The following is a 21,690-nucleotide window of genomic DNA, read 5'->3' on the forward strand; positions in this document are numbered from 1 at the left end:
ATATATTAGCATACAACATGACCTGAACTCTTCAAAGGTTAGTGGAGATTGGGTTTGTAGATCCAGGACCATAACTTACTGAAAAGAAAGCATCTGATTGGATATTTTGAAGTGAGATAAAAAAATAATTATATCACTCAATCGAAAGTTATTATCTTAATTTGTATGCATAATTTTATTCATATACAATTTAGTCTTAATTTAATTCTTTAAACTGGGATAGTCATGCGCAATGATAAAGTTGACTTACTAGTGTCTGATGACTGAAGATCCATTTTTACTTCTTTTAGAATATGAATCCAGATTAGATCTACCAGGTTGATATTTCTCCATTGTTCCTGCGTTCAAGGACATGAACATTCCAATAATAAAAAATCCATCTCTCAAGTATTTGAAACAATCAAACTAGCTGCAACACCTTTTTCCTCACCACAGAAGACATATTTTTATCCCAGTTTTATCTTTTTTTTTCTCTTAAGTGATGACTGAAGCTCTTAGATCAGTTTACTTTTGGTTGCTTTTCAATTTATCCATCATATTTTTGTGCTCATCTCAATATGAAAACGAGTTCATCTACAATAATGGCTTCCATGAAGCCAATTTACAATTGGATGAAACCTCAATAATCCACCCCAATGGACTATTGCAGCTAACCAACACTTCTAAGAGGCAAGCAGGTCATGCTTTTTCTCCATTCCCCTTCAAATTCAACACATCTTCCTCTGAATCTCTTTCTTTTTCCACGAATTTTGTTTTTGCCATAGTTCCACAATCGGATGATACTGGTGGCCAAGGCATAGCTTTTTTCCTCTCTCCTTCTATGGACTTCAGCCAAGCTCTTGCAAGTTCATATTTGGGGCTCTTCAACGCTACTAATATTGGCCTGACAGAAAACCACATCTTCGCGGTCGAGTTTGATACTGTAGAAACGCCTCAACTTAATGACATAGATGGAAACCATGTGGGAATTGATGTGAACGGCTTGGTTTCGAAGGAATCTGCTACAGCAAGCTATTATTCCAATGAAGAAGGGAAGAATGAAAGCTTGATGCTCAAGAGTGGAGATCCAATTGAGGCTTGGATAGACTACGATGGTGTTGAAAAATTGCTCAATGTGACAATCTCTCCTATTGGAATCGCAAAACCAGAAAGGCCTCTTTTGTCAACACCCCTCAATCTTTCTGATGTTCTCTTGGACTCTATGTATGTTGGTTTCTCAGCGGCAACTGGTGAAATTACAAGTGACCAATATGTTCTAGGATGGAGCTTCAACAGAAGTGGACAAGCACAAAACCTTGATGTTTCCAAGCTTCCTCCTGTTCCTGCTCAAGGGAAAGCAAGTAAGAAACCTGGAGTACTGATGATTGTTTTGATTGTAATAGCAGTGGCTGTGTTGTTGATTGTAGTTATTTTAGCTGCTTACATTGTGTGGAATAAAAAATATGAAGAAGTATGTGAAGACTGGGAAAAAGAATATGGTCCTCAAAGGTTCCCCTATAAGAATCTTTATAAAGCAACCAAGGGTTTCAAGGACAAAGAGCTTATTGGAAAAGGAGGTTTTGGTAAGGTTTACAGAGGTGTGCTTCCTTCGAATGAACAAATCGCTGTCAAGAGAGTCTCTCACAATTCGAAACAAGGGATGAAGGAATTTGTGGCCGAGATTGTCAGCATGGGAAGGCTAAGGCATAGGAACTTGGTGCAACTCCGCGGCTATTGCAGGCGAAAAGGAGAATTTATTTTGGTCTATGATTATATGCCTATTGGAAGCCTGGACAAAGTATTATATAGCGATACAGAACAACCTCTCAAATGGTTCCAGCGATTCCAAATCATCAGAGGAATAGCTTCTGGCCTTCTTTACCTGCATGAAGAATGGGAACAAGTTGTTATACATAGAGATATAAAACCAGGTAATGTTCTATTGGATGCAGAGCTAAATGGAAGGTTAGGCGATTTTGGCCTTGCTAAATTATATGATCATGGTAGCAATCCACAAACCACAAACCTTGTGGGAACTGTGGGCTATATGGCCCCAGAATTGATGAGAACTGGAAAGGCAACTACCGCAACAGATGTATTTGCTTTCGGGGCTTTCATGCTTGAGGTGGCCTGTGGAAGGAGGCCTATAGAGCAACAAGGTGATGGAGTGGTAAGTTTGGTTGCATGGATAACCAATTGTTGGAGAAGAGGAGCTATTATCGATGCTAGTGATCCAAGATTAGAAGGCGTTTATTCACAGGAGCAAATGGAGTTGGTACTTAAACTAGGGCTGTTTTGTTCACACCCTAACCCAGCAGCTAGGCCTAACATGAGGCAGGTGATGCAGTATCTTGACAGCGATGCTACATTTCCAGATATATCACCTGATAGCAGTTCAATTGATGTGTTCATAAGTAGTTATGAAGCTTCTAATAGTGGAATGTCATTTCCTTCATTGTTTGAAATTAGTTCGAGTAATCAGACCATGTCAACTAGTAATTCAGTCCTCACAGGACGGTGAATCAAATATCTTTCATGGAATAACAGTTTTCTTTGGGCCAATTAACAGTTTCGCTTGAATATATTACTCTACAGCAAAATGATTTTCCTCTTTCTGTGAATTGCATACAGACAAGTCAAGCATTAGATGCCAACTAATACAACAATGTGCAATGATTTCAGCAAGTACCCATTCCAAAGCAAGAAATCATTTTTACACATAATTCATATGGACCCAATTAGTATAATTTATTCATACTCATGATGCATCAATACCATAACATGAAGCCATTTGGAATTTCTACAACAGTGTTACATATAATCTTTGGTATACACTGGTGCCTTTTGAGGTTTCACTTCAGGATTTTGGGTTCAATTTCTTCCAAGCTCAAACCTTTGGTCTCTGGGACTATCAGAGTTATGAACAAAACTGATAACAAGGCAATAGCACCAAAACGAAGGAAAAGATTCCCTGCTCCCAGCAACTCCTGCAGAATTAGCAAATGCTAATGCCAATCATTTGATAAACCAGTTTATCAAAAATAGGAATCAAGGACAATCAATAAAGAACTTTTGAGATAAATAGATTGATAGAGTTTGGATAAATGCCTTCAATGGCAAGAATGCAAAGGTAACAATAGCATTTGAACCAAAGTTAGTAAGCAACTGCAAGACTGATGCCTTTTCCTCTTGTACGAAGTGGGAAAATCTCTGACACCATCAGCCAACTGATAGGCCCAAATGATATCTGAAATGATATTTAAATAGCAAACACTTTATCAGATTCAACCTTCACATTGAAAACAAAATCTTTGTCAATTCTTTTTCGTCTACATTTTTCCAATTACTTTTCCTTAGCATAGTATTTTCTTGGTCAATATATGTTTATACCATAGGGAAGTAACTAATTACGGAGAAAATTGAGTAATTAACACCAACAACCAGAAGACATGATTCTTGCCTGGTAGCAACCAACAGAGAGAAGCAGAGCAGCAACAGCAACAAAGGAGAGACCTCCAAGAACTTTGTAATATGCAGAAAGCAGAACTAAGGAAAGTGCCTGTAGTGTAGTCACACAAACTTTCAGAGAGTAAGACTTGGGTTTGATCCTTTACCACGTTTTTGAAACCTAATTTATCTTAGAGACGGGGTGATTTTGGCCTTGCTAAATTATATGATCATGGTAGCAGTCACAAACCACAAACCTTATGGGAACTGTGGGCTATTTGGCCCCAGAATTGGTCAGAACTGGAAAGGCAACAACCGAAACAGATGTATTTACTTTTGGGGCTTTCATGCCTGAGGTGGTGTTGCGGACCAAAATAAAGGAAAATAAATAAATCAAGAGGCAGCGTCTTGGACTTTTGTTTTGAAATTCTATCCAAATAGACGACGTCGTTTAGTTGTAATAAAACGTATAACATGCCACTGTATAATAGAGGCTGATTGTACAGATTGGAGAAATTTGGAAAATACAGTCAAGTGGCTCTCTGTTTTTCTCTCTGCCTATTCTTGATTCTCTCTAATTCCTCTCTTCTTTCTTGATTGTGAATTTCTTCCTTCTGCTTTTGCCTTCTTCCTTTATCATCTCTTCTTCAATTAGTTCAGTCCACATCAATTGGTATCAGAGCAGTGATCCTCCGCCATGGTTGAAGAAACAGACCAAGAGTTTGAGCAAGAAATGTTACAGTATGTACGTGAGGCATTGCAAGAGGCATTGCAAGAATCAGAGACGCGTTTTCAGAGGTTGCTAATGAAATCCTTTGATGAGATCAACAACTTGATTAGAGGTTCGATTCTGCCACAAATTGAAAATTTTGAACAGAAATTTAACCTAGCGAAAGCAGATGCAGAAGAAGTTGCTGAAAATCTTGAACATAAAATTGAGTTAACTAAAGAGGAAACTGTTATGGAATATCTGAAAGATAGGGTTGACACAGAAGAAGTTACTGAAAATCTTGAACATAAAATTGAGTTAACTGAAGAGGAAACTGTCATGGAATACCTGGAAGATAGGGTTCAACTACCGGAGATGAAAACGCCTACGGAAATTGTTATGGCAACGAATTATGGTTATTTGTAGGTACCAATACATGGTTTTGTTGTTCCTGCTTTAGTGTCAGTTTTGGTGGAAGATTCAGCTAGGCAAGATGAATTGGGGACAAATGCAGAACAGGTATCAATCCAAGAGAGCGAGTATGTGGTGCATAATTGTGATAACTCATTGAGACAGCGAAATATGCGAAGTAGTTCAGTCCAAGAGAACGAGACTATAGTGCATAATGGTGGTGACTTGGTGGTTCGGCGAAAGGCTTCGGGTGACCTATTAAAAGTAAAGGTAAGAAAAAAGAAAAGGAAAGTGAAATTTATTCAACAGGAACTTACAAAGATGGCTCGACAAATCATTGTGTCAACTGATGTGGTGAAAGAGAATGAGCATCACATAATGGAGACTGATAAGTTGATGAAGGTAGTCTTGGAGCAACAAAATAGTCTTGCTCACCAAGTTCCTTCTAAAGATGGAATTGGCAGTACACTTTTTCCTGAAGTTACTACAGGTATTACTATACGTTTGTTCACCATTACGGTTGCTATTGAATGGTATGAAATCAAGGCTATTAAGGAAATTGAAAGAAAAATGAAGCAGAAACTTATAATCTCCACTTTTATCATGGCTACTGTATTTGCAATTGTCTACTGGATTGGTTTGTCATTTTTATTCACAAGCAACAATGATGAAGTTCCGAGGGTCGTAGGAAATGGGAAACTTTTCTTGTGTGTAAGGATAGGAACTGCCACCAATGTTATCATTGGCTTTGCTTTGGGGTGCAAATCCATAGTTATTCCAAATCTTGCCCTTACATCCAACATTTTTGTTTGTTTTAGCTTTGCTGCCATGTATGGTATATCAGTGGCTGCAGTTCTAATATTCAACACTATAGCCTTTGGTTTGGTCATTGGAGCTTATGGTTCCCATGGTGACATTGTTATGGGTATTGCTGAGATGGGTGAAATAAGCCACTGCAATTGTGAGAGGAGCGGTGCCATTGATACTATTAGGACTACCACTACTACCATTGGGAATGGAATTGCCATGGAATCAATCATCCTAATGTTCTTGACTTTATTTGATGCTTTTGTCAGTCAAGCAACAACCTTAATGGTCCTTAGTGGTTTGATTGTTGCTGCTTTTCTTAATCGATTTTCTGCCAAGACCATGACTGTGAACAATATGACAAGTGCTGCTTTGAAAATGACTAAAAAAAGATGCATTTATGTTGGTGTTCCACCTCTTTACAAGGGTGACAAAGGGAAGCAAGTACATAATCATTATGATGTTGCCCAACTAAAGAAGCACTCAAACCCCTTTTCATCAAATGCTTTGTATAAAATTCAGATGTTCAAAAACTGGAGAGAGATGATGCTTGGACAACCATGGGAAACACCTTGGATTCACATCAAAGATGGTTGAAGCAACTACTAATAAAGGATGCAGCACCGAAGTTTACATCCCACTATCCTTCCTTGAGGACAAGGAATCTTAAGGGAGGGGCATTGTTGCGGACCAAAATAAAGGAAAATAAATAAATCAAGAGGCAGCGTCTTGGACTTTTGTTTTGAAATTCCATCCAAATAGACGACGTCGTTTAGTTGTAATAAAACGTAAAACATGCCACTATATAATAGAGGCTGATTGTACAGATTGGAGAAATTTGGAAAATACAGTCAAGTGGCTCTCTGTTTTTCTCTCTGCCTATTCTTGATTCTCTCTAATTCCTCTCTTCTTTCTTGATTGTGAATTTCTTCCTTCTGCTTTTGCCTTCATCCTTTATCATCTCTTCTTCAATTAGTTCAGTCCACATCAGGTGGCTTGTGGAAGGAAGCCGATAGAGCAACAAGCTGATGGAGTGATAAGTTTGGTTGAACGGATAATCAACTGCTGGAGAAGCAGAGCTATTATCGACGCCAGTGATCGAAGATTAGAAGGCATTTATTCAGAGGAGCAAATGGAGTTGGTACTTAAACTACGGCTGTTTTGCTCACACCCTAACCCAGCAGTTAGGCCTAACATAAGGCAGGTGATGCAGTATCTTGATGGCAATGCTACATGTCCAGATATATCACCTGATAGTAGTTCAATTGATGCGTTCATAACTAGAAATGAAGCTTCTAATAGTGTAATGTCATTTCCTTCATTGTTAGCTATTATTTCGAACCAGACCATGTCAACTAGTAATTCAGTCATTACAAAAAGTCACTGAATCAAATATCTTTCATGGAATAATAGATTTCTTTAGGACCAATCAACAGTTTCCCCTGATTTTCTCGAACTTCTAGTTCTTATATTTTTTCTACTTGTTACTATATTCTGCAAGACAAATTTGATTTCAACTGAACACAATCTGTTCTTGCACTACTGTCTACTGAATCGTAGATGTTCAAAACAGTATAGCTATCTTTGAAACAGACATAATAAAAATAAAAGAATACTTAACTCTATAGCAATGTGGTTTTCTTTCTTCTATGAATTGCATACAAACACGCCAAATATTAGATGTTGTTCAATTTATCCATATACTTTCTCGTGTACTCTTCCTTTTATGCATTGTAGAGAAGAGAGTAAGACTAATACATCTTCTCCTTTTCTCACTTTTTCTCCTCGCATAACATCAGAGCAAATCTCAACAAAACACTACTCTCACCACCTATATAACCATAGTCGCCCTTCTCTCTCTTCTCCATCTATTTTTTCTATGATTTCTCTCCTGCTTTCAACCACTAAGACTTTGTTCTCTTGCCCTAAATGAACGGTGAGCACTTAGAGTTTTCTTAAATCACTATTGTCTTATCCTTGAATATATGGTTTTGTGATTTTACACCATGTATTCTTATATTATTAGTTTGACATGGATGTGTTGAGTCTTCATCTACATTCTCTGCCTCTTCTGGTGTTATTTTTCAATGACATTTTGTTTACCTTTTCTCGAGAATAAGGCTCAATGGGTTACCATAATCAAACTTAATGGGTCCAATTACCTACTTTAGTCTCAGGTATTTAAAACAGAAATTCAAATTCGTATAATCAACTTGTAAGCAAACAATTAAACATTTCGGATTTTATAAAATTTTGTTAATAACTAAAGAAAAACATTTATACAATTTTCTTTAACAAAACAGTCAATTCAAGAGTAATGCCAATGTTATAAATAAATTTTAGAAATACTATTTTTAGATTTTACTTGCAAACATGTTATCATCATAGAATAATGCCAACACTTAAATTAGACAACTTCTATTTTAAACGCATAAAAGTTAAAGATTTCAAACATTATAGACTCATTTCACTATAAGAAACCTCTTCCAACAATCTCTGTCACTGCTCTCAAATTCCTTCTTCAGCCCCAAACAATAACAACCACCATCATATTTTGACCTCTTTGAAAGACTGAAAATTTAAAAAAAAAAAATTGAGATAATTAATTTTAAATAATAAAACTTTCTCTTGTCTCTCTCTTTTTCTTTTTTTTTTTAAATAAAATTTATTAAAAAACAAAAGATCAAAACAGAAAAAACAAACTAAACTCATCTTGTCTAATTATCTTTACATTAACAAGATAGAGAACAAGATAACAACAGTAAACTATTTACAACAGCGAACCAAAAAAAACCGCACCAAAAACCAAAACAACCAAAGGTGCAGCCTCGGACCAGGGGCTGTAACTGCGGCAAAGAAACCAGGCCCTTGTATGACAGCAAGCCATTACCAGTCCCTTATCTTTTGTCCCTATCACATTTGACTTTGTTATCTTATTTAGAAAAAGAAAGAAAAAAATATAATAGGTTACAATTTTAATGTTTTAGTTTACCATTACTGGAATGTGAATTGCTCCCTATCAATGTCAGAGCAGGTAGCTCTGATATAACCATGAAAAAGTCATGAACCAAGAACTTAGGATCAAGGAATGCAAAGGGAGTTGATTATTTTGTTTAACTCAAAAAGATTAAATTCTTTCCGTATTCTATTCTCCTAAAAAACTGCATGTAAATAAATAAACTGTTGATTAGAAGGGTTACCAAAATTGGTGAATAACTAAAATTTTTAAGAAAAAAATTTAGACTCGAATCTCTATCATGTTTATAAAACTTAATTTATTCAATATAGTGATCGTAAGTTTAATCACTATCAAACCAATCCGAACAAGGTTTTTTGGTTACCAGAAAGAATACAGAAATAAACTGTTGGAGATATTCAGCTTGTGTAAGTTCCATTCTTCTGTCAATGTCATTTGAAGCATAAAACAACCATAATTTCCTTGTATTAGATTCCAATATCACCTAACAAATTCAGTCTGATTGGTGGGAACAGGAGAAGTATTTGCGCTGAATCGAAACCATCGTTGAAAGTCCCAACAGGATTATTTTAATAACAACAAAAAATTCCAGACTTCATTGTCAGTGCATGTGTAGAGAGATTGAACAGACCTTTGGTAAATGGAGCCGCCAGGTTTTACTTTCAGTAGCCACGTCTGGCTGCCATCCAACACTCAACCGTTAAACTGTAAACACGCAGCCCAACATTCAAAATTGCTACGATGGATCTAACTCTAATTCCATCATCATGTTTTTACATATGATATATAGACTTGAATAATGACAAATTTAAATAATGGACATCTAACTACTTCAAATAAAATATTATTTGAAGAAAACGGAAAGAGCAAAGATATTAGCATACAATATGAGTGGAGATGGTAATTTTGGTTCGAATTTAGGGATTTTAACTCTCTCTGATCTTATCAGAAAGGAGATTCCCTGATAGAAATTTACAAAAGAACGGGGATGAGAATGAAAAAATCCCTACAATCAGAGACCGTGATACATGTGTCTCCTCTCAGCCCCTACCCCTTCCCCGTCCCCATCCCTATTCTCGTCCCTTTATATTAACAAATTTACTTAAAATACTAACATATATTTATAATTTAAAATTATTTAAATTTTTAAATTTATTTAGATTTTTATTGTGTATATTAAAATATTTAATATATGATATTTAAAATAAAAGATTGGTTCTAATATTTTTGATTTTATTATTTAATATATTTATGTTGTGTTAAGAGGGTATGAAGAAGGGATTTTCCTCACATATATAGGGAGGAGATTTTTTCTTATGGAGAGGGGAAAAGGATGAGAAGAGAATTTTTCCTTATGGGAAGGGGATGGAGAATCCTTATTATCCTTGTAACAGGGATGAAGATTGATATCTTTTCCATGAAAAGGGACGGGGATTGAAATCCCCTTCCCACCCCTCCCATTGTCATCCCTAAATATGACCCCAACTATCAGAGGTTAGCATATACAAATGAGTGGATTTAAATCAAACTAATGTGGGTTTGAAAGTGAGTTTAATTTGACTTAAATTCAAGTAAGTTGAATTTGAGTAACTTGTTTTTTAAGCTAAATCAAATCAAAAGATAAAAATGGTTAAAGTTGACTTGTATTTTTGTTTTTGGTGAGTGATATTTTCAAGGCTTCATAAATATAATAGAAGCTCAAACTCAAATTATCTATTTAAAAATTAAAATATTATACTAATTTTGTTAACTTCTCATTTTTTAAGTAACATCTATTGGTGGTTAATTTATTCTAGAAGAAGCAAAAATCTTATGTCAACAAATACGAAGAAATATGAATCCGGATTGGTTCAATTAAAATCTTGAGCTACCAGGCTGACATTTCTCCATTACTCCTGCATTCCAAGACAAGAACATTTCAATAACAAAAAATCCATCTCTCAAGTATTTGAAACAATCAAACTGGCAGCAACATTTTTTCCTCTCCACGGAAGGCATATGTTTATCCCAGTTGTATCTTTTTTTTTTTTTTAAGTGATGGCTGAAGCTGAAGCTCTTAGATCAGTTTACTTTTGGTTGCTTTTCAAATTATCCATCATATTCCTGTGCTCATCTCAAAGTGAAAACGAGTTCATCTACAATAATGGCTTCCATGAAGCCAATCTACAATTGGATGAAATCTCAACAATCCACCCCAATGGTCTATTGCAGCTAACCAACACTTCTCAGAGGCAAGCAGGTCATGCTTTATATCCATTCGCCTTCAAATTCAACACATCTTCCTCTGAATCTCTTTCCTTTTCCACGAATTTTGTTTTTTCCATAGTTCCGCAATCGGATGATATTGGTGGCCACGGCATAGCTTTTTTCCTCTCTCCTTCTATGGACTTCAGCCAAGCTGTTGCAACTTCATATTTGGGGCTCTTCAACACTACTAACATTGGCCTGACTGAAAATCACATATTCGCGGTCGAGTTTGATACTGTACAGACCCCTGAATTTTATGACATAGATGGAAACCATGTGGGAATTGATGTGAACGGCTTGGTTTCGAAGGAATCTGCTACGGCAACTTATTATTCCAATGAACAAGGGAAGAACAAAAGCTTGGAGCTCAAGAGTGGAGATCCAATTCAGGTTTGGATAGACTACGATGGCGTTGAAAAATTACTCAATGTGACAATCTCTCCTATTGGAATCACAAAACCAGAAAGGCCTCTCTTGTCAACACCACTTAATCTTTCTGATGTTCTCTTGGACTCTATGTATGTTGGTTTCTCAGCGTCAACTGGCGAAATTACAAGTGACCAATATGTTCTAGGATGGAGCTTCAACAGAAGTGGACAAGCACAAAACCTTGATGTTTCCAAGCTTCCTCCTGTTCCTGCTCAAGGGAAAGCAAGTAAGAAACCTGGAGTACTGGTGATTGTTTTGATTGTAATAGCAGTGGCTGTGTTGTTGATTGTAGTTATATTAGCTGCTTACATTGTATGGAAGAAAAAAAATGAAGAAGTGTGTGAAGACTGGGAAAAAGAATATGGTCCTCAAAGGTTCCCCTATAAGAATCTTTATAAAGCAACCAAGGGTTTCAAGGACAAAGAGCTTATTGGAAAAGGAGGTTTTGGTAAGGTTTACAGAGGCGTGCTTCCTTCGAATGAACAAATCGCTGTCAAGAGAGTCTCTCACTATTCGAAACAAGGGATGAAGGAATTTGTGGCCGAGATTGTCAGCATGGGAAGGCTAAGGCATAGGAACTTGGTGCAACTCCGCGGCTATTGCAGGCGAAAGGGAGAATTTATATTGGTCTATGATTATATGCCTAATGGAAGCCTGGACAAAGTATTATATAGCAATACAGAACAACCTCTCAATTGGTTCCAGCGATTCCGAATCATCAGAGGAATAGCTTCTGGCCTTCTTTACCTGCATGAAGAATGGGAACAAGTTGTTATACATAGAGATATAAAACCAGGTAATGTTCTATTGGATGCAGAGCTGAATGGGAGGTTAGGCGATTTTGGCCTTGCTAAATTATATGATCATGGTAGCAATCCACAAACCACAAACCTGGTGGGAACAGTGGGCTATATGGCCCCAGAATTGATTAGAACAGGAAAGGCAACTACCGCAACAGATGTATTTGCTTTTGGGGCTTTCATGCTTGAGGTGGCTTGTGGAAGGAGGCCTATAGAGCAACAGGGTGATGGAGTGGTAGGTTTGGTTGCATGGATAACCAATTGCTGGAGAAGAGGAGCTATTATCGACGCTAGTGATCCTAGATTAGAAGGCATTTATTCACAGGAGCAAATGGAGTTGGTACTTAAACTAGGGCTGTTTTGTTCACACCCTAACCCAGCAGCTAGGCCTAACATGAGGCAGGTGATGCAGTATCTTGACGGCGATGCTACGTTGCCAGATATATCACCTGATAGCAGTTCAATTGATGTGTTCATAACTAGTTATGAAGCTTATAATAGTGGAATGTCATTTCCTTCGTTGTTCGAAAGTAGTTTGAATAATCAGACCATGTCAACTAGTAATTCAGTCCTCACAGGACGATGAATCAAATATCTCTCATGGAATGATGGCTTTCTTAGGACCAATCAATGGTTTCCCCTGAAATTCTCTCTCTGTTAGTTCTTGTATTTATTCTTGTTACTGTATTCTGCGGGACAAATTTGATTTCAATTGAACACAATGGCTGGCTCCATATCTATGACAAAAGTAGCTATAATAACATAACCCAAGAAAAGTTAAAAATAATCCCAGAGATGATCATCAAGTTGCATGGTTTACCTTATAAACTTAATCACATATCACTAATCATAAACTGTGATTAATTTATAAGCTACAACAATCTCAAACATGCACTAGATTCCTTCTAACAACTGCCTGAAGAGGTTGAGCTTGGGACTGAACCTCCATTACCAATTTGTTCATGCACTTTTGTTTACTGAATCATAGATATTCAAAATACTGCAGATATCTGTTAAGCAGACACAATAATAAATCGATGAAAAGAATACATTACTCTACAGCAATGTGGTTTTCTTTCTGATATGAATGCCTACAGACAAGCCAAATATTAGATGCCAATTAATTCAACAATGTGCAATGATTTCAGCAAGTAATCATTTTTACACATAATTCATATGGACCCAATTAGTATAATTTATTCATACTCATGATGCATCAATACCAAAACATGAAGCCATTTGGAATTTCTACAACAGTGTTAACATATAATCTCTGGCATACACTGGTGCCTTATGAGGTTTCACTTCAAGATTTTGGATTCAATTGCTTCCAAGCTCAAACCTTTGGTCTCTGGGACTATCAGAATTATGAACGAAACTGATAACAAGGCAATAGCACCAAAAAGGAGGAAAAGATTCCCTGCTCCCAGCAACTCCCGCAGAATTAGCAAATGTTAATGCTGATCATCAATAAACCAGTTTACCAAAAATAGGAATCAAGGACAATCAGTAAAGAATTTTTGAGATAAATAGATTGATAGAGTTTGGATAAATGCCTTCAATGGCGAGAACGCAAGGGTAACAATAGCATTTGAACCAAAATTAGTAAGCACTGCAAGACTGATGCCTTTTTCTCTTGTACGAAGTGGGAAAATCTCTGACACTATCAGCCAACTGATAGGCCCAAATGATATCTGAAATGATATTTAAATAGCAAACACTCTATTAGATTCAACCTTCTGTTAGGGCAAGAGTATATGTTAAAAGGAGATCAAAGGAGAAAGGGAGGAAGACAGGTGGCAGCCAACTAGGGAGAGTGCAAAAGGAGAATACAAACCAGGAAAGAAGTATGTGTCAAGATCAACAGGTGATGGAAGCAAGGAGCATGTATCAAATCCTAGGGAATAGAAGAGATGAGGTGACATCCCCTAGGGACAGCAGAACGTGCAAGGGATTAGGAGAGAAGTATAAGAGCCCGGAAGAAAGAGAAAAAGAGGGGGGAAATTTGAGAACAAAGAAGGTACGGAGAGACAGCCTCTCGAAGAGCTGAAGATCACCAGAGAAGTATTTTTGAGCAGAATAGTCCTGTCTTTTAGAATATATTTTGTATGAACATGTAAACTGAAATAGAATTTGTATGACAAATGTACACAATTCATTATTGAATGAAAGAATATACAGGCCCTGCTGTGGATTTCATATAATCTGTGTTTAGTTACATTTGATGTATTACAATGAATGGAAATCTGGAAAATGCTGTTATTGAAACTGTAGAACTGAATCTGTGAAGTGGGTTCCTGGAAATTCTGGTGGAGTTGGCCTTCCCATCCGGTGAACCAGAGCATCGGAGTGAGGGGCAGACTTGCTCCATCTGCAGGGCTGTATCACCTTCACATTGAAAACAAAATCTTTTTCAATTCTTTTTTCATCTACATTTTTCCAATCACTTTTCCTTAGCATAATATTTTCTAGGTCAATATATGTTTATACCATAGAGAAGTAATTAATTACGGAGAAAATTGTGTAATTAACACCAACAACCAGAAGACATAATTCTTGCCTGGTAGCAACCAACATAGAGAAGCAGAGCAGCAACAACAACAAGGGAGAGACCTCCATGAACTTTGTAATATGCCGAAAGCAGAACTAAGGAAAGCACCTGTAGTGTAGTCACACAAATAAAGAAGAAAAATTGTCCATTATTTTCTCCACCAATTAAAGGCTTCCAAACTCTGAAAAATCAAATATCCAGAAGACAAGATGCATACAATCCCACTGACACCTCCAATCAGTTAAGGATCTTCTTCCAAGATCATCAACTTTTAAGACAGCTATCCAAGTCATCAGTAACTGGAGAAGGATCAGGATCAATCCATCACTAAAAGAAAGTTTAAGTGCCCAAAAAAAGAATAACATAGCAAAGATAACCATCATTCATCCAAAATCAGAAGGTTTTCTGATATAATTTTGAAGGGTCCCTTGAACAGACCAATTACAACAGAAACTCGAGTAGCATCCGCGCTGCAGAGAATCCAGCACTCTTGAGCATTGGTATTGCAAAATTTATTACAAGGTTATGGACAGAATAAATTAATGAATATCATTCATTTCAATGGACATTAGCATTATGTACGAAGTACCTGAAGAATTGGGCCAGCATAATACAAAACACTTGGTTATCCTGTTGTCTGTTACAATTAAACAATAGTTCAGCTTGCAAAACAAATTCCTCCACATTCTCTCAATAATATTTTTTTTAGGAGATACAAATAAGGAAAACATAAACAAAGCAGCACAGACCAGCAAACAGGAAAAAGCACCTGTTGAAAAAGGACCAAACCTCCACCAATTATGAAAGCTTTCAAACTTGGCCCTTGAAACACCTCCAACAAGCTTCCTTCAGATTTCTCATCAGTAGAGGCAGACTTCACTGATAGAAGGGTATCTTCTATTTGCTTTTCAGATATTTTATCACAAGGAGGCCTGCCCCTTAGTTTGCTTAGGGCAACCATGGCCTTCTCTTTGCATTCTTGCAAGGATCCTTTTCCTTGAAATGCCCTGAGAAGCAGCCAGCAAGGAGAAGGTGGAAGACTCCACATGCCAAGTCCCATTTACAAAGCAATAAGGGCACTAAGCCCATACATGTAGCGCAAACCCCCAACTGCATTAATTTGGAAGCTTCCCACAAAATAACCTAACTGAAAATAGGACCTTCTTTAAACTCAACTCATTTCAAGAAAAAATATAAGCATAATATGGAAGTATAAATCGTTTTAAAAAATTACCAAAATTCCCAAAACTATGAAGAGCTCCTTTAGAGATATTAGAGTTCCACGAATCTGAGACGGGCAAGTTACTGCAATGTACAGAGGAGCCCCATGCATAGCCTGTCAAATGATACAGTCATGTTGATGATTGAAATATGATAAGTTACATCCAGAAGAATTAGGTGACTGTACAAAGACAGCTGACAGTAAACCAAGAATCTAACCAACCAATGCCAAGACCATAGAGTAGCCGTCCTGCTAGGAGAACACCAAGGCCTGGAGCATAGGCTGTGATTAGAGCACCAATCACATATAGCACAGCAGCGGTGATAAGCTCACGTCTCCTTCCTTTATTAGTCAATTTAAACAACAGGGTGAGAGTGATTTACATATTGGCTCCGAATATTTAGGAGGAAGATGATAAGTAACAGATTGCCAAGTAAATCTGCAATTGGGTAGACAAGGATGGACCCAAAAAGAGCTCCATAAAGGGAACCACTAACCTACATATGAGGGAATTTGACATAAAACTGGATAGATACATCCAGGTGATTGTCTGTAGAAACTGGCTGAAATACCCAAATCTTGGTTATAGGTGAAACATAAGGGGGCTATAAATCTTGCGTACATATGGGGGTTAAGTGGAAATTTTTCTTTTATTTACAAATAAAGTCAGTAAACTTTTCTTCTTCAGCAAGAAGAAAAGAAACAGTGGCGCAGACGGGAGAAAAGAGAGAAAGAAAGGGGAAGAAGGGAAGAAAGAAGAATAAAAGAAAGAAAGAGAAGTAAAAAGGAAAGGAAGAGAACGGAATTTATAGGAAAAGGGAATAGGGTATTTTATTTTGTTCAAAAAATTTTAGGGTTTGATATTATTGTTCAATTTAGGGATTTTCAAAATTCTAACTATGTTGTTTCAAATTGGTTTGATTAGGTGAAGAAGAAGGAGAATTAACAAGAGATTTCAACACCGGCTTAGAGACAACCCAAATCAGTGAGTGGGAATAAATTTTTCTTTCTTTATAATTTTTGGGCATAAATTTCATTTATAATCTTATGAAATATTATAGTATTTATTGAGAATATTTAAAAAATAGTAGCATGGATTGGTGGAAATCTCTCTAAATATATATATATATATATATATATATATATATATATATATATATAGTTTCCTTGATTAAATTGATGTTTTGTATTGTGGTTGAGTTGGAAGTGTTTACTCGAGCTTCATGTGTGATTTACATGTGCTTATGGTGGTTGTGTCGCTTGTCAATGAGTATTGTCATAAAAGTTGATATGGTGATGATAAATTTTATTATTTAGATGTTTCTGGTTATTATCTATTATGCAATTAGTGTTCTGCCTGTGTAATATTTATGTCAAGTACGACAGATTTAGGTGCTCTGCTTGTACAATATTTATACAGGTACGACAGAATTTAGTGTTCTGCTTGTGCTTTATTTTATGTCAAGTATGACAGATTTGAGTGTTCTGCGCGTGAGAGATTATACTGGGTATGACAGTTGTCTTCTTCTTGCTCTGCCTAGGTGGGGACACCCTTGGGTATGACAGATTTCCTTTTATATGATATTTTGATGTATATCTTTATATTGTAATTATGTGATATCTATGGGTAATTATCTTAGAATCTTGATATGAAAGGAAACCTATAAGATAAAGATAATATTACTATTGAGTTGGAAGTGGAAATTCATTAATGATTGATATGTTCCTATGTCAACTTATGTGATGTTATTATGTGATGTTATTGTGCGATGAACGTTTCAAGTTAATGTACATGAGAAGCATGTGGTTTAAGCATAATTAGCATAGTGTGTGGCTCATATCATGACATAATATTATTGTTTGACATGCATTAATATTCTCAAGGATTTAAATTTCCTACTCATTGAGCTTTTAGCTCACCCTTATAAATATTTCCCTCCCTCTAGGATATCCTCCAGATCGTGTTGGATAGTGTTTCGTTAGGTTGTGTCATAGTGTAGCATCTTTAGTGAATGTCCTCATTTGCACACATCCATATAGACTTTTTGTTGTTTTTTTTTTATAAACTTATGAAATGTTGAAAGGCCGGAGGCCTAATTACAATAGTCTCATGATTTTTTGGAATGAGTGAAGATGTAAATTATTTTCTCATGTGTATGATAAGGCCGGAGGCCTGATTACAGGTTTATTTTATGAGTTTTTGGTTTTAATCAGAATGTATTTTGACATGTACTTATATAAAGGCTGGAGGCCTATAGATGATATTATATTATGTGTTAGGTTATGGTGCAGAAAAGTTTTTCAAACAGAAATATAGGATGCGTTTTGCCCTTCTAAGCTTATAACGGTATTCTCAAAAGTTATAAGATTAGCAGGTCGAGATGGTCCTGTCACTGGCGGCAGGTTTCCATAAATGAAAAATCAGTTCATTTTACGTGTGACACATGAACCATATCACAAGACCAAGCTGAACAGCTGAAAGATTGAACCATGTCGTGCCACTAAGCTCAGCCGACTGCAATGATTATAAGAATGAACTACATTTTTTAGTGAATGTTCTTCTGGGGTAAACTGACTAGTATCTTCGAATGTAGAAATAACCTCTACAATTATTTTAAAAAAAAACCACTTGAACATATCAGCACCTGCAATGAGACTATGACCCCATAACTTAGGATCAAGAAATGCAGAGGAAGTTCATTACTTCAATTTAATGCAAAAAGATTAAATTCTTTGAGATGCCTACTCGTTATCCCTTTTTGGTTTTCTATTCTGCAAGAAAACTGCTTCGTCCAAATAATTAAACCGTGGTTCCTGAATAGTAAAACCGATAAAATATTAAAATTTTTATTAAAAAACCTAAGTTTGAATCTATCACATGTATAAAATTTTAACTTATTCGATACATTGATTTTGAATAAGATCACTTACCCAAAAAAATAAATAATCTATCAGAGATATTCAGCGTATATATATAAATGTTCCATTGCTCTTCGTTGAATTAGAACCATCGTTGAAAGTTCCAACAGGATTATTTTAAGGGATATTGAAATTTTTACCTTCATTTGGGCCTACGTATACATTTATATCACACTTTTTATACTCTAAATATTTTTACTATTTTATATGATAGAATCTCTAAATTACCCTTATCTTCAATCTTGAGAAACCAAAATAAAGTTTACAGTATTACTTACTTTTAATGTGCTCTAGAGAGAGAATAATATAGATATTTAGTATCAGTATTTGAAACAAGATTTATATATATGTGTTAGATAAGATCAAGTGAATTTAAAATTGTTGAGTTTAAATTTTTTAGATTAAATATACAAAAATTGTAAACTCAATTGATTTTATCTGCCAAAATTTTTGGTGTCAATCTCATATTAAAGCAGCACATGAAAAGATAATCCAAGAAACCACCCATGAAGAGCATGCACTAAAGTATTTGATGTTAAATATACAAAGAATATATCAATATATATATCCCAAGAATCAAAACAAACATCAATTGGATATTCACGTGAGCTTGTAGGGAATAATTTGAAAATTTTGATATGCTTGCAGGGAATAACTTGACTTGCAGAGGAAAGATAATGCAATAATTTGTGCAATAGTATTCATGTGAAGTAAAATTGCATCTTTAGCATATATATATATATAACATAGATATGTTCATTTTTAGCACATTTATTTTAAACATAAAGAGAGATCTAAAGTTAGCACAGTTAGATATACAAAAAAATTCAGTGAGCAATCGGTCGACAAAAGTTGTTGGATTTGTTGAGACGAAATAATGACAGGACAACAGATGAGATTTTTTTATAAAATAGAAACATAAATGTATTGTATCGTATCAAAATTAATTCAATTTAAATTTCACGTAAATCAATTTAATTTTTCTCACAAGGAATTCAATTAAATAAATCAAAATATTGCAACTTTAACAATATTGTTAATTAGTCAATTGTTGTAATTTTAAAAATAAAAAAAATGTCAGAAAATTGATTTTGGCTAAAAAGATTATTTTGGGAAGGGGGTTGACGGCGCACATTTGGGTTGGTGTCGCCGACCCCTTCATGAAAAAACTGAAGGGGTTGGCGCCAACCCGTTAATGTAAATTGAAGTGGTTGGCGATGTTAGGGGTTTGCTGCAACCCTTTTTTATAAAAATAAAGCCAACCCCTTTAGTCAGGCTTAAAGCCAATAAATTTTTTATTTTGACTTTATTTAATTTTTATTTAAATAAATATATATATTTCGTTAAAGATATTTCTTGTCAAAATAAATATTATTTTTTAATTTGGTTAGAGTAAATATTATTTTGTTAGAATAAATATTATTTTGTTAAAATAAATATTATTTCGTTAAATAATAAATTTATTTAAGTATCCAACAAATAAAGAAATATAGACGACATTTTTATTCGAAAGTTATATTAGTTGATGTCAACTATGCTATTTTAATAATGATAATCTAGTTTGTTTGATTGATTTTTGTTTATATGATATCGAACTTTACTTAATTTGTCATACTTATTAAATTCAACTGGCTGGTGAAAATGCAAGTTTCGAGGATTTCGATTAAGGCGTGGCACATGAATTGGATTTCATTTTTGTTATTACTTCAATGATATATTTTATTATTGTTTCAGTGATGTGTTTGTATTTATTAATCATAATTCCTTTTGAATGATTTTTGTCTGCTTCTTCATGAAATGAAACAAATTAATAAAACATGTTAATACAAAATACATAATGTGATATAACAAAAAATCAAATATATACATAAAATGAACATCAACAATTAAATGTCATGGTAATTCCATTAAGCTGATTTGATCTATCACCATCGTGTACATGTAAACAATTAAATGTCCCAGGGTGGTGTCGCCAACCCCTCTTTGTCTGAAAATTTCTCAAGAATGAATTTTTGTATTTTATAACCATCAGTATAATATTAAATAACATTATAACAACTTTAAACAATAAAAATTATATGAAACAACAATATTAAATAACATGAAATTGAGTGGAATGGAAGAAAGTGCGAAAAATATCAGTTTGGGTGCCAAGCCCTAGGTTGGCGATGCCAACCCGTTGTTCGTCTGAAAATTTTTCAGACTATAATTTTTGTATTTTTTGACCATCAATATAACATTAAACAACATTATAACAACTTTACATAATGAAAACAACGTGAAATAAAAATATTAAATAATCTAACAACATGAAATCACAACAAAATTAAATTTCACATGAAGTCATGAACATAAATCTACCATACATTATTGATTTTCAATTATTTATAAAGAAAACACATAACATAAGAGTTTGAATCAAGACTGACCTGAATGTGGATGATTTTGCTGTGAAATTTTTGCAACAAATGTTAATCCTCTAACTAAATCTACCAATTTTCGTCTTTCCTCCCTTGTGTCCAATTTGAATTCTTTATAATGGCTTTTTCATTAGTTTTATTATTCAATCACATGTGTTATCTGTTGAAAAAGTATTTTTTCCCATGCTGTAGAGACTCCTTCCTCATTGGAAGGCTGAAGAAAAAAATTCGCTCTTTCTGCATACAGGAGTTACATCAATGAGGGTATTTTAGAAAAATAAAATACTGTTGTGGTATTTTTGTTTAAGCTTTGACATAGGTGCTATATATATATACATGGTTAAAAAAAAAGGGTAAAAATTTCAATTCCCCTTATTTTAATAAAAATAAAACAGTGCAAATTTCATTTTCAGTGCATGTGTAGAGATAGAAAATCTCTGTGGTACACGGAACCGCCACGTTTTACTTTCAGTAGCCACGTCTGCCATCCAATACTCTACCGTAAAATTGTAAGTAAGCAGCCCAAGATTAAAAATTGCTTATGTCACCATGGATCTAACTCTAATTCCCTCATCATGTTACATATAATGCATTGACTTGAACTACTTCAAATAAAATATTATGGAATAACACTGAAAAGAAAAAAAAATATTAGCATACAACATGACCTGAACTCTGCAAAGGTTAGTGGAGATTGGGTTTATAGATCAAGAATCGTAACTTACTAAGATGAAAGCATCTGATTGGGTATCTTAATTTCTATGCATAATTC

The 21,690-nt window shown here is 35.1% G+C and overlaps 3 protein-coding genes and 1 pseudogene across 3 annotated transcripts; 2 read left to right on the top strand and 2 right to left on the bottom strand.

The window, feature by feature from the left end:
* The first annotated feature begins 250 nt into the window (after nucleotides 1-250).
* On the top strand, nucleotides 251-2,541 carry LOC123225454 (L-type lectin-domain containing receptor kinase I.8-like). Its single transcript, XM_044649399.1, has one exon. The coding sequence runs from the start codon at nucleotides 482-484 to the stop codon at nucleotides 2,498-2,500; it is 2,019 nt and encodes a 672-aa protein (XP_044505334.1). The 5' UTR covers nucleotides 251-481; the 3' UTR covers nucleotides 2,501-2,541.
* A 213-nt stretch (nucleotides 2,542-2,754) lies between these two features.
* Nucleotides 2,755-3,902, bottom strand: LOC123226254 (solute carrier family 2, facilitated glucose transporter member 8-like). Its single transcript, XM_044650783.1, has 3 exons — nucleotides 3,684-3,902; nucleotides 3,440-3,538; nucleotides 2,755-3,226 (listed from the first exon to the last, which is right to left on the bottom strand). The coding sequence occupies exons 1-3, from the start codon at nucleotides 3,900-3,902 to the stop codon at nucleotides 3,134-3,136; spliced, it is 411 nt and encodes a 136-aa protein (XP_044506718.1). The 3' UTR covers nucleotides 2,755-3,133.
* Nucleotides 3,903-10,229: 6,327 nt separating this feature from the next.
* Nucleotides 10,230-12,452, top strand: LOC123225452 (L-type lectin-domain containing receptor kinase I.8-like). Its single transcript, XM_044649397.1, has one exon. The coding sequence runs from the start codon at nucleotides 10,368-10,370 to the stop codon at nucleotides 12,390-12,392; it is 2,025 nt and encodes a 674-aa protein (XP_044505332.1). The 5' UTR covers nucleotides 10,230-10,367; the 3' UTR covers nucleotides 12,393-12,452.
* A 1,918-nt stretch (nucleotides 12,453-14,370) lies between these two features.
* Nucleotides 14,371-16,328, bottom strand: LOC123225456 (annotated as a pseudogene).
* Between the last annotated feature and the right edge of the window lie 5,362 nt (nucleotides 16,329-21,690).

Source organism: Mangifera indica, chromosome 9 (assembly GCF_011075055.1).
Source record: "Mangifera indica cultivar Alphonso chromosome 9, CATAS_Mindica_2.1, whole genome shotgun sequence".
NCBI lineage: Eukaryota > Viridiplantae > Streptophyta > Magnoliopsida > Sapindales > Anacardiaceae > Mangifera > Mangifera indica.

Coding starts and splice junctions, on each gene's coding strand:
- LOC123225454 (XM_044649399.1), top strand. CDS start 482: ATGACTGAAGCTCTTAGATCAGTTTACTTTTGGTTGCTTTTCAATTTA.
- LOC123226254 (XM_044650783.1), bottom strand. CDS start 3,902: ATGTTATACGTTTTATTACAACTAAACGACGTCGTCTATTTGGATAGA. Junction 3,539..3,683: donor TAGCCCACAGTTCCCATAAG/GTTTGTGGTTTG, acceptor ACTACACTACAG/GCACTTTCCTTAGTTCTGCT. Junction 3,227..3,439: donor TCTCTGTTGGTTGCTACCAG/GCAAGAATCATG, acceptor ATATCATTTCAG/ATATCATTTGGGCCTATCAG.
- LOC123225452 (XM_044649397.1), top strand. CDS start 10,368: ATGGCTGAAGCTGAAGCTCTTAGATCAGTTTACTTTTGGTTGCTTTTC.